The following is a 12,908-nucleotide window of genomic DNA, read 5'->3' as shown; positions in this document are numbered from 1 at the left end:
TCCCTGTGTTCAGGCATTGGAATATTACCAGGGAGATGGTGCAATCACCATCCCTGGAAGTGTTTAAGAGGTCTGGACCTGGTGCTGGAAAACATGGTTTAGGGGTTACAGCAGTGACAGGTTAACAGTTGGACTTGATGATCTTAGAGGTCTCCTCCAACCCTGATGGTTCTCTGATCATTTCCATCACGGTGGCTGCACCTACCCCATTGGTTTGGATTGCTCCTTGCTTTGCTGTGGGATCTTGTCCCACACTTCTCATTGCCATTTCCATTCAAAAAACATGTGGATGTGGCACTTGAGGGCATGGTGAACATGGTGGTGATGCTGGGTCATAGTTGGTCTTGGTGATCTTGGAGGTCTTTTCCAACCTTCATGATTCTATGGTTCTTTGACTGTGATTTGGCCCAAATAGCCAAAGTTGTTTCCTGGAACAGAACAGAAAAACAGTGGAGAAGCATCTGGGACAAACTTCAGTTAGCTGTTTAATTAATTCCTCTGTTTCTCTCCTTCTCATTTCCCTCTTCATCTCCACAAACCTCCAATGTTTAGGAAGCATAAAGAAGACAATTGCCACATCCAGGAAGTCACAGCCTAAGAGAAGCAGCACATGCTTCATGTTTTCATCCTGTTCTCTTTCCTTGCAGTAGGTTAGAACTGCCCTACCATTCTGAAAAGGAAACAATCCTTGCCTTACCCAAGTTTTGTAAACCCCACTTGTCACAATTGATGTACTCCACGTCTCAGGTCAGGGCACAGTTGCTTTGAAACCTTTCTTTCCTTACATTTATTCAGTAAAAAGCATGTTGTGTTCCCTAGATGACCCTTCCAAACCTATTCCCAGCTGAAATAGACAATTATATGCTTTATTTTTGAAGAAATAAATTTGTTTTTCAGGCTCTATCCATGATTGGCTTTGGAAGAAAAAGGCCTGTCTGAAGGAGTCTGGAATTTCTGAGAGCAATTCTGAGGAAAACCTCCCACTGAGCCAGTTCACTACTGTGGATAGAGAAGCAATTTGGGCAGAAGTGGAAAAAGATCCAGAGAAAGCAGACTTCAAGCCTGAGCAGTGTGAAAATGATGGATCTTGCCAGCCACTAACTTCCCAGGATGGAGATGGAGATGGTGACCAAGACAACAGTGAGCACACAGAATCCGCAGACACCAGCACAGGCCATGACAGTGAGAACACCTCTTCCTTCTCCCCTTCCCTGGAGCTGCAGGAAGTGAGCAATGAGGACAGTGCTGCAACTGATGGCAAAGAGGCCCCAAACCTTGGGAATTTGCCCAGTGCCTTCCTGGAAAGCTCCAGATCCAGCGCAGCACTGCACCTCGTGCGCGCCGACTCCGAGAGGACTCAAGCATCAGAGTCTCTGTCAAGTGATGAAGAGGTGGACTTGGAGCTGCAGGAAATCACCCATTCCAGGCTGGTGAAGCAGCAGAAGGAGAAGCAGGAGATGGTGGAGGCTCTGTTCAAGCACATGCTGCTGTACCTGCAGCCCTACGACTCCAAGCGGGTGCTCTATGCCTTCTCCGTGCTGGAAGCTGTGCTGAAAACCAACCCTAAGGAATTTATGGAAGCTGTGGCTACTACCAGCATGGACACGAGCTCCACAGCACACCTGAACCTCATCTACAACCTCTTAGCTCGCCATCAGGAAGCTCTTGTAGGGCAGAGCTTTTATGGCAAGCTCCAGGCTCAGTCCCCAACCATGTGTCCTCATTCCCTCCTGATAGAGCTGCTCACCTACCTCTGCCTCAGCTTCCTGCGCTCCTACTATCCCTGTTGCCTCAGGGTCACCCACAGGGATGTCCTTGGCAACAGGGATGTGCAGGTGAAGAGTGTGGAAGTGCTGATTAGGATGATGAGCCAACTGGCCACGGTGGCAAAGGCAGCAGAGAGTAAGAACGTGGAGTTCATCCGTAGTTTGCTTGGAAGGTGCAAAATCCAAGAGTTTGTTCTTCTCTCCTTGTCTGCATCCATGTACATAAGTCAGAAACGCTATGAGCTGCTCATGGCAGATGGAGCCAATCCCATGCCTGGAGAAGAACTCTTTGAAGAGAGCCTGATTAATTTTGGCCATGATCAAATCTGGAGTGAACACCCTCTCCAGATTGAGCTGCTAAAGCTCTTGCAGGTGTTGATTGTCTTGGAGCACCACCTTGGACAATCCCCTGAGGAGCAGGACAATCAGCCAGACCTCTCCAAGGAGTGGCAGCAGGCTCTGAACTTCCAGCAGGCTATTGGTGCCATGCAATATGTCTATCCACATCCCATAACTTCCCAGGGTCTATTTGTCTCTGCTGTGGTTAGAGGTTTGCAACCAGAGTATGGCTATGGGATGCATCCCACTTGGGTAGGCCTAGTCACATCTTCCCTGCCCTACTTTGGCAAGTCTTTGGGCTGGACTGTGGCACCATTTGTTGTACAGATCTGTAAGAACCTGGATGAGCTTGTCAAGCAGTATGAAAATGAAGCTGTGAAGACATCTGCTAAAACATCTGCCAGGTAAGAGTGGGATTTGTTAGGCTGTGGAAAATTCCTCTTACTATGAGTAGTGAGTGTGCAGTAACTTAGTGATTTAGCACTGTGGCTTCCAGTTTGATCCTCAAATCCTTCTGCACCTATCCCTGGAGCCCAGGTGGAGGGTTGTTGGAGTGTGAGAGGAAAGAAGACCAGCAGCTATGATACTTCCAGTGCCTCTCTGCCTTCCATCCAAGTCATTCCCAGTTTGGACAAGACTGAGGATTTTGGAGGACTAATTTAGGAGGAACAATGTGGAGAAGAAAAAGAGATACTGTCCAGAACAGGCACTAAGGGAGGGAAAGGAGTAGGGAAAAATAATGGCAAGGTAAAGATGTATAGTCAAGTGGGTAATAGTATCCTGAAAGATCCCACAGTGAAACAGAACTGTCCAACTGTAGTTGGTGAATCCTTTGGTTTGATATTTCTGTCTGGTCATTCCAGTTTTAACCAGTGAATAGAAACAGGAATGGGGTTTTTAATCAAAGAAATACTACTTGGCCTGTTAACCTCTTTGAGTTTTTTCCCCCCCTCCAAAGCTTAACTTCTAAAAGAGAAAATGTGACACCTGATTATCCACTGACCCTTCTGGAAGGTCTGACCTCCATTGGGCACTTCTGCTTGCTGGATCAGCCTCATCCAATGAAAAAGGTCAGTGTTTAATCCCCTGACAACTGAGCATCAGAGTCCACATCCCTTTCCCTGCAGAGGTCAAGATAAGTAGTAAATCACTTGTACCAGAAAATAACCTTACAGACACCTCATAGGACACCCAAAGAAGTGAACCAAGTTGTTCTGTCATTAACAAACTCCTCTGTTTTCTTTTGAGTTGATGATGTTGGTGTTTTCTACAATTTTGAGTCTGTGGTGCATAATACAATAGATTTTAATGGATGTAATGGATTTTTTCCTAGTCATCAAGTTTAGCTGAATTGTACCAGAAAATAACCTTACAGACACCTCATAGGACACCCAAAGAAGTGAACCAAGTTGTTCTGTCATTAACAAACTCCTCTGTTTTCTTTTGAGTTGATGATGTTGGTGTTTTCTACAATTTTGAGTCTGTGGTGCATAATACAATAGATTTTAATGGATGTAATGGATTTTTTCCTAGTCATCAAGTTTAGCTGAACCTACAAACCTGAGCCAGGAATGCTAATGCCATCCTGGAGGAATTGCCTCGAATTATCAACACCATGTCCCTTCTTTGGAGTGTTATCAAGAGGGAAGACTCTCAAAAAAGACCAACTGACTTCTTTGGATCCACTAAAGGCTCTTCTTCTGTCTACTTCAAAGCAACCAAAGTAGGAGTTCTTAAACTTCCTGCTTCCCTCCCTCACCTTTTCCAGAGTTCTTTTGTTGTGTATTGTCTGAACATCTTGAGATAATCTTTCCCTCACAAAGTAAAGCATTGACAGCTATTTTTTTTCCCACCTCTACAGACATTAAAAACCAAAATCCTAGACTTCCTGAATCCACTGACAGCACAGCTTGGAATCCAGCTGATGGCAGCAATCGCAGCAGTGTGGAACAGCAAGAAACCTCATAGGACTCACAGTAAAACCAAGGTGAAACTCAATCAAAGCACCTTTAGCTTTCCAGTGTGAAGGCAAAGGTTACATTTCTCTGCTCAGCTCTCAACTCTGTCCTTGCTTAGAGATTCTTTGGGGTTTTTTATATGTGATAGCAGCAAGTGAGTGAAAAATCTGGAGTGCTCTTATGTATGAAAAGCATTAGGACTACAATTAAACCTAAATAAAAAAGCAAATCAGAAGGACATTGTGGCAGTTTAAGTCTGAGAGCCATTTTTGTAGTCAGTACTGGGTTGGAATCTTAACATTGCAACTTGATAATTGTATTTTAAGCACCATAAATCACCTCCATTTCCAGAGAAAGGCCAAAGCTGTACAATTCTTTGGAGCTAAGCATTTCTCCTGGGCACAACCTCTTTTCCTTCCTGCTTTCCTTGCAACATAATCAAGTTGTTTTCATAAGGTCTTGAGAGATGTGTATATGGCAAAGGGTTTGAGTTTGATTTAACCTCTATAATTCCCATTTGGTGTAAGTTTTGGTGTTTGGGTAATCACACAAAAAGCTGCTTTGTGGGCTGAGGGGTGTCTTTTGTTTTCTCAGATCCTTCCAGTGACCACTGCATCTCAGCTGATTCTTGTGGACTTAGTGTGTGCCCTGAACACACTGAAAACTGACACTATATTGCATCTAGTCAAAGAGGTGGTCAAGAAACCAACACAGATCAAGGGGGAAGAGGTAACCACGAAGATAATTCCATTGTTTTAACAACCTGTTAATCTGGATCTGTTCCAATGTGTCTTTTGAGTATTGTTAGGAGGAAAATTTGGGCTTTTTCTTTTAAAGGTGTGATTGTCTTTTGCTCCTAACTATGTCTTACAGAATGTGAGTTGCTGTGGTTTGATCCATCAGTGTGAGAAGGTTCTTCAGAACTTCATTGTTGGCCAGATAAAGACAGGATGGGGGGGGATGGTTTTGAACTACCACAGGGCAGGGACAGGTGGATATTGAGCAGGAATTTCTCCCTGTGAGGTGCTGAGGCACTGGCACAGGTTGCCCACAGCAGCTGTGGCTGCTCCATCCCTGGGAGTGTTCCAGGCCAGACTGGATGGGGTTTGGAGCAGCCTGGGCTGGTGGGAGGTGTCCCTGCCCAGGGCAGGGGGTGGAACTAGTTGAACTCTAAGGTCCCTTCAACCCAAACCATCCCATGATTTTATGATTCCAACATTTTGCTGGAGAAGTTGCTGGGAATGCAAAGGTGTGAGAACCTCCAGGACTGAAGACATTGCCAGTTTTCCCAAAGCTGCTGCAGATTTATGTCTCAGTGATTAATTTCTGTCTTTCTCCCCTTCCCTGAACAGTTAGAAACACTTCACACTGTTACTTTCCAATTGTTTTCCAAGGGCATCGGTTTTGCTGTTCCACAACAAATGAATGAACTGAATCAACTTAGCAGATATCCCAAGGTAATGTGATAGTTTCTGAGTTAGGTCCTCTCTCAAAGCTCTGGTCCCTCTTGTGCTGGTTTGGTTGCCTGTTGGAGCACAAGTGGGATGTTCACCATTGCACACAAGGAATCCACAGCTTGGACCTTCTTGTTTCTTCTGCTGGTAATTAATTGTGGGTTTGCTTTTCTCTTGCAGAAACCTTCTCTGGTAGATATCCCAATGCTACAGTTCAGTTATGCTTTCATTCAAAGGTAATTCGGTCCTTCAAAAAGATAATTAGTCTCTTTCTGCTTTCTGCTTTCCTTTGATCTTCATGTCACAGTGGCACAGAACACCTTTCTGGAGGAAATGTGTTGCCATTGTTGACACCGAGACGATGAGTCCCAGAGCTGTGACATTCTGCTCCACTGAGCTGCTGAGAGTGGCAGCCTGAAAGCCTCAGTTCAGGCTTCCCTGTGAGGTGCTGAGGCACTGGCACAGGTTGCCCAGAGAAGTTGTGGATTCCTCATCCCTGGAAGTTTTCCAGGCGAGGCTGGATGAGGCTTGGAGCAACCTGAGCTAGTGGGAGGTGTCTCTGCCCATGGCAGGGGGGGGAATGAGATGATCTTTAAGGTCCTTCCAACCCAACCTGTGTCATTGGGCCAGTTAGGAAGGGGCAGGATCTAAAGGACTGATCCCGGTGGAAGCTTTTAGGCCACCAAGTTACCTCTGTATGGTTTTTTTTGCTCTTGCATAACTCTAACTCCAGACTTGGGTGTGTCTTGGTGTTGTTTTTTTGGCAGATTACCTGTCCCAGCCTTGCAGGAGAACTTCCAGCCCTTATTAGGACTCCTCAGAGAGTCTGTGCAGTTGAACTTGGCTCCTCCTGGACACTTTCTTCTCCTCAGGTACTCCATCAGAGAGACGTTTTAGAGGTGCATTGAGCTGAGCTGTGCAGTTACTAACTCAGAGTGCCCTGATCTCCCCACAGCACTCTGAATGACTTTGTGACCAGGACACCTACTCTAGAAAGCAAAAAAGACCAAAAAGACTTGCAGGTACAGTGTTATATACCCACCTTTTAGTTCCTAAACCTGGCACTGCACATCTAAGTACAAGTGGAGATGACCTGACCTGTCCTTTGTATCCTTTGCCCTGTGCTTTTGGGAATGCCTGAAGGTGCATCCACACATTTTGGCTGAGAAAACAGAGGCTGAAACATGAGAGGCAAACAAAATTTAACCCCAAATACTTGAACTCCTGTGGTAAATATGACCTTTTCCAAGCTGTTTTCCCCTGGGGAACTTAAATCCTAGCACTATTGTGATGTCACGAGTTCATGTCCTATGTGTCAGCATTGAAATCGAAAAGCTATCTAGGAAAATGAGTGGCCTAATTAGACTCAAAGCTCCCAGTGTGTTTGACAATGGAAATGAGCTCACCTGTTGTGGACAGAAGGAGTAGAGCAGGATTCTCCTCCTGTTCTGGTTGTGGTTTCACCAGAACAGTTTAAGCACTACTTACATGGGTGGAGCTTTGGCTCTGAGGAGATGAGACATCACCCTGGTTATAGTACTGTTTGCCAACAGAGAAACTAAGTGTCAACTTGTGCTTCAGAGACTTGCCAGCAAAATGAGGACAATGAGGAAGAGTTTAATCATCTCAGAGCCTTTTCACACATGACCTCTGCTTTGCTTTGGCTAGGTGGGATGAGGTTCCATGAGAATGACCTGCTCTCATTTCCCTGGGGATTACACTGCAGTGGGACTGTGCACATAGAAAGATGGAAGTAGCAGCATATGACTTGACATGAGTGGCCTCTGCTGAAGGAGGGAAAGGTTAGGTAGGATGTGAGGAAGGAATTGCTCCCTGTGAGGTGCTGAGGCACTGGCACAGGTTGCCCAGAGGAGCTGTGGCTGCTCCATCCCTGGGAGTGTTCCAGGCCAGGCTGGATGGGGCTTGGAGCAGCCTGGGCTGGTGGGAGGTGTCCCTGCCCAGGGCAGGGGGTTGGACTGGGTGAGCTTTATGGTCCTTTCCAGCACAAGCCGTTCCAAGTTTTTTCCTGCTTCTCATTTTTCTACCTGTTCTTATCTGCAGTGAGCAGTAGTTAGTTATAATGAGAGCACAGATAATTCATATCACTGAGAGATAAAACTTTATTTCTGTTTCTCTTGACACATTCCATATAATAATCACTTCACTGGATTGGCTTCGACATTCACTTCGTGTGGTTATGTTGCAGGAGGTGACCCAAAAGATCCTGGAGGCTGTAGGGACTGTTGCTGGTTCTTCCCTGGAACAGACCAGCTGGCTGAGCAGGAACTTGGAAGTGAAAGCTCAGCCTCAGATTTTACCAGATGAATTCAACATAGAAGATGTGAATGGTAAGGTGGTTTTCTCTGACCTCCTGGTGAAGGCAGTAAAGAGCACAAGGTGTTTGATAGGACGTGGTTTGCATTTCACTGTAACAGCAGTGTGCAAGTAACAGTTCTGGTTGGGAGGCAAATTAGGAAACAGCAAAGTTGAGACATGTCTGAAGAGCAAACTAAATGATTTTGCCTCTTTCAGATGCATCGGTGGTTCCATCTTCAATGGTTTCTGCCTCTGCTCCTTCAATCTACAGTGTCCAAGCCCTCTCTCTCCTTGCAGAAGTAAGTAGGACTCTCATCTCTGGAGTGGGTTTAATTGAGGTCATTAAGCAGAGGAAAACACCGGGTTTTCTTGTAGATACAATGGGAGTGTCAGTCTTTCCTGAGGCATTCTGGGCTGTATCCACAGCCGTGTGGGCAGCAGGTTGAAGGAGGTGATTCCTCCATCTGCTCTGGTGAGGCCACATCTGGAGTACTGCACACAGTTCTGGTGTCCCCAACATCAGCAGGACATGAAACTGTTGGGACAAGTCCAGAGGAGGCCACAAAGCTGATCAGAGGGTTGGAGCAGCTTCCCTAGGAGAGAGTTGGGGCTGTTCAGCCTGGAGAAGAGAAGGTTGTGTGGAGACCTCAGAGCACCCTGCAGGATCTGAAGGGGCTCCAGAGAAGCTGCAGAGGGATCTGTGTTAGGAGCTGCAGGGACAGGACAAGGAGCAATGGGGAGAAATTGAAAGAAGGAAATGTAGATGAGATGTTAGGCAGAAGTTTTCCCTGTGAGGGTGGTGAGACTGTGGCCCAGGTTGCCCAGGGAGGCTGTGGCTGCCCCAATCCTGGCAGTGTTCACAGCCAGGTTGGCTGAGCCTTGAACAACCTGCTCTGGTGGGAGGTGTCCCTGCCCAGGGCAGGGGTTGGGGCTGGATCATCTCTAAGCTCCATTCCAACCCCTTAACACTCTCTGATTCTATGTGTGATTCCAGCCTGAAATGTGGCATGTTTCCTCCTTTTGCCAGAAACACCAGTTATGGGTTTAAAGAACTGTTCTTTTCCTTTGGAAGGTTCTTGCTTCCCTCCTGGACATGGTGTACCGCAGTGATGAGAAGGAGAGAGCTGTGCCCCTCATCTCACGGCTGCTCTACTATGTCTTCCCTTACCTGCGCAACCACAGGTGAGGATCTCTCTGCACCTTTCATTCTTTTTCTCTCACTGTAACATTTCTTTCTTCACTGCCCTGTTGCCATTCTAATGAAGTCCAAGCTGTATTTCCCCCAGCAGCTGAAGCCTTTTGTTGCTGAAGCTCTGTGGCAGCTCAAGTTGTTCCTCTCACCTCAGAGCTCCTCTGTGTGTGTCACAGACCCTGTGGGATGTGGCAGCAGAGCACTGGGCAGGTCATAGGACACACCATGAAGCAGGAATAGCACAAGATCTCCCTATCCTCTGCCTAGTTTGTCAACCAAAAGCATAGATGTGGGAAAGGGTGATGATATTCCAGGGGTTTGCTGACAAGGATGCAAAGGTTTGGGGGATACAGGTCACAAAGGTCTTGGAATGGTTAGGGTTGGGAGGGACCTTAAAGATCATCCAGTTCCACCCCCTGCCCTGGGCAGGGACACCTCCCACCAGCCCAGGCTGATCCAAGCCCCATCCAGCCTGGCCTGGAACACTCCCAGGGATGGAGCAGCCACAGCTGCTCTGGGCAACCTGTGCCAGTGCCTCAGCACCTCACAGGGAGCAATTCCTGCCCAATCTCCTGTCTCTTGGGGTCCTTGCGAGGGACAGACTACAGCACACCATTATGATGCTCTGATAGCCAACTTTATTTAGGGCACCTAACAGTATTTGTAGTAAAATGTCTCCCGTACATGCAGCTAAGCGCTGATCACACAACTTTGGATTGGTTGCTCAACTTGTCAATGCGCACAATTCTTACTTATGATAGGTTACAATTTTAAGCTGCATCCTGCTCTCACATCCTGGGAAACTGATAAAAAGAGCTACACAGTGTCTATGAGAATCTAAACAACAGCACTATTCTCGGCTTGTTAGCTTATCTGTAAGGCAGTAAGACCAAAACCAAACCTAAAAACCCTGGCAGCAGGAGAGAACAAGACCATTATAAAGTGTTGGATTGAAGACACAGGAATGCATGAAGATAGAAACAAGGTCAGCAAGACCTACTTTGTGTGTCTTGTTTTTAATTGCTTAAGCATTCCTTTAACTATTGCTCAGGTACAGCTCCTCTGCTCACCAGGCCCCAACACCCATCTAAACCCACTCTGTCAGTGTGAATCTATTCTCCTCCTCCCGCTGTTCCTTTGGGAAGTAGGTTAGAAGCTCTGGGGAACCCCCAAGCTGATTTTCTGGCTGCAGAAACTGAACTTTCACAAAAATAACTCTTTATCCTTATTGTTCTCTCCCCTCAGTGCCTACAACATTCCCAGTTTCCGTGCTGGTGCTCAGCTGCTCAGCTCCTTGAGTGGATATGCCTATACCAAGAGAGCCTGGAAAAAGGAGGTGCTGGAGTTGTATATGGATCCATCGTTTTTCCAGATGGACACCTCCTGCACTCAGTAAGACATGGGATTGTAGCATAAGACATGGGATTGCAGCATTCCAAGCTTGTGCTGTGGAAAGGCTTTGGAAATGGGTAACATTGGGAAGCAAATCCTGTTTAGTGCTTTTTCATGGAATGGGATGGTTTCACCCACTAATTCTGCTCCATGCAGGATGTGTTAACCCAGTTAAGAGTCTGGATCCTGCTTGGAATCCTTCTGTGAAAAGTTTGACCCAAATCTTTCCTGAGGTGATTCTAACCAAAGCTTTCCCTGGTGTTCTAATTCCTTCTGTGTCTTCTGCAGCTGGAGATCCATTATTGATCACCTCCTAACACACGAGAAAACTATGTTTAAAGATTTGATGAGTAAGTACCAGCTGCTGATAACTGATTTCCTCTTATTTCAATCTCAGGAGCATTTGCAATGTAATAATGTGTCAATAAAACGCTTCATCTGCATAACTGATGATATTATGGACAGCTAAGAGCTGTGCTGAGTTAAGTCTGTGGTTTTGCTCATGTCTGAAACACAGCAGAAGTGGTTTTGGTGTAAAGTGTTGAGCTGCTGCAGTCACCTTTTGCCTTAATTTGGAGGGGCTCAAGTGTGACCTATTGCAGGAGGAGACTTGAGCTCACTCTGCAGTGTCTGTGGTGCAGCAAACCCTGGGGTAAAGCGCTTTGAGCTCTAATTCAGGCTTGGGGATGGTGTGGGAGGGTAAGTCCAAGGGGAAAGGGTGAGAGGGGACCCCTAAATTTGCCTCAAGCAGCTTTGGCCTCTTTACCAGCTCCTTTGAAAGTACAGTTGAAGGTCTGCACCATGAGGCAAATTCACTGCTCAGAGACCCAAAGAGAGTTTTTCTTCTTAGAAGGTTTTCAGGACATAGGATTTATTTTCAGGCCAAAACACAGGAAGTGTTTCCATGGCAGATAAATCCTGTCTGTTGCAGACATGCAGAGCAGTGCCCTGAAGCTGTACCCGAGCTGTGAGCAGAAGGCAATGCTGCTGAAGCGACAAGCGTTCGCCGTCTTCAGCGGAGAGATCGACCAGTACCACCTCTACCTGCCCTTGATCCAAGGTGAGTTCTGCCATTCCTCTTGCCTTGCTCTTCCAGCTGTGACACAGCTCTCTTTGCCCAGAGCAGCTGTGGCTGCTCCATCCCTGGGAGTGTTCCAGGCCAGGCTGGATGGGGCTTGGAGCAGCCTGGGCTGGTGGAAGATGTCCCTGCCCCAGGGCAGGGGATGGAACTGGATGATCTTTAAGGTCCTTCCAACCCAAACCACTCTGGGATTCTATGATTCTCCATTTTTATTTCCCAAAACAACCCAAATTCAGGAAAATGCTACCTTGATTTTGTGGTTTTTCTCTTTTTTCCCCTGTTCTCTCCAGAGCGACTCACTGAGAACCTCCGTGTAGGACAAACCTCCATAGTTGCTGCCCAGATGTTCCTCTTCTTCAGAGTTCTGTTGTTAAGGATTTCCCCTCAGCATCTAACCTCCTTGTGGCCAATTATGGTAACAGAATTGGTAAGGAATTAATAATTTAAAACTGTTTATGGTGTGGTTTTCCCATTTCACCTTTTGTTTCCACCCTGTTTGGAAGAAGAAATGTTTGGGTAGTTATTAGTCTGATAATTTAGGGGGGGGAGCTAATACTTGAATTAGAAAATTTCTTTTGGTTTCATTTCGTTGTAGCTAACAAATCTCTTGCCTGAGGTATTCATTGGTTACAAGTCATAAAGGGAAACTAAAAGTCTGTGGGTCCTTAGATAATGGGAAACATGAGGTTTGGTTGTGATTGAGTTGATGAGCATTTCAGCATCTCCATAAATCTCTTTATAGGACTTAGATAGAGAACTTAAGAAACTGATTTCCTTATAGATTCAGACATTCCTGCAGCTGGAAGAAGATTTAACTGAGGAAGATGAACCATCAAAGTAAGAGAAATTGAGAAATCTGTTCTGAATTTCCCCATTTTTACTACCTTCATTCCCTGGGATAGGAAGGAGCCACCAGGAGATTTTGTTATTGCACTTTTATGCTTTTAGTACTGATGTATCATAGTTTAGGATTGTTCTAGCAGCTAAAATCGGGTTGGAAAAGACTTCCAAGATCATCAGGTCCAACCCTACCGTGGTCACTAGACCATGGCACTAAGTGCCACATCCAGTCTCAGCTTGAAAACCTCCAGGGATGGCGAATCCACCACCTCCCTGGGCAGCACATTCCAATGCCTGAGCACTCTCTCTGTAAAACATCTCTTCCTAATATCCAACCTAAACCTCCCCTGGCAGAGCTTGAGTCTGTGCCCTCTTGTCCTGCTGCTGGTTGCCTGGGAGAAGAGACCAACCCCCACCTGACTCCAACCTCCTGTCAGGGAGTTGCAGAGGGTGAGAAGGTCTCCCCTGAGCCTCCTCTTCTCCAGGCTGAACACCCCCAGCTCCCTCAGCCTCTCCTCATGGCACTTGTGCTCCAGTCCCTTCACCAGCCTCGTTGCTCTTCTCTGCACC

The 12,908-nt window shown here is 46.5% G+C and overlaps 1 protein-coding gene across 1 annotated transcript in view; it reads left to right on the top strand.

The window, feature by feature from the left end:
* Positions 1 to 12,908, top strand: part of DOPEY2 (dopey family member 2) — a 36,045-nt gene that overhangs the window by 20,339 nt on the left and 2,798 nt on the right. The window contains 17 exon segments of the mRNA XM_009085002.1: positions 898 to 2,509; positions 3,064 to 3,175; positions 3,639 to 3,671; positions 3,673 to 3,828; positions 3,967 to 4,092; positions 4,658 to 4,792; positions 5,698 to 5,753; positions 6,285 to 6,389; positions 6,473 to 6,539; positions 7,724 to 7,865; positions 8,050 to 8,132; positions 8,906 to 9,015; positions 10,271 to 10,417; positions 10,706 to 10,767; positions 11,349 to 11,477; positions 11,789 to 11,925; positions 12,280 to 12,335. Of these exon segments, the coding sequence (XP_009083250.1) occupies positions 898 to 2,509; positions 3,064 to 3,175; positions 3,639 to 3,671; positions 3,673 to 3,828; positions 3,967 to 4,092; positions 4,658 to 4,792; positions 5,698 to 5,753; positions 6,285 to 6,389; positions 6,473 to 6,539; positions 7,724 to 7,865; positions 8,050 to 8,132; positions 8,906 to 9,015; positions 10,271 to 10,417; positions 10,706 to 10,767; positions 11,349 to 11,477; positions 11,789 to 11,925; positions 12,280 to 12,335 (3,268 nt within the window).

Source organism: Acanthisitta chloris, unplaced genomic scaffold, assembly GCF_000695815.1.
Source record: "Acanthisitta chloris isolate BGI_N310 unplaced genomic scaffold, ASM69581v1 scaffold18531, whole genome shotgun sequence".
In the NCBI taxonomy this organism is placed as follows: Eukaryota; Metazoa; Chordata; class Aves; order Passeriformes; family Acanthisittidae; genus Acanthisitta; species Acanthisitta chloris.
The sequence above is the reverse complement of the archived record's forward strand: the minus strand, read 5'-3'. Positions and strand labels throughout refer to the sequence as shown.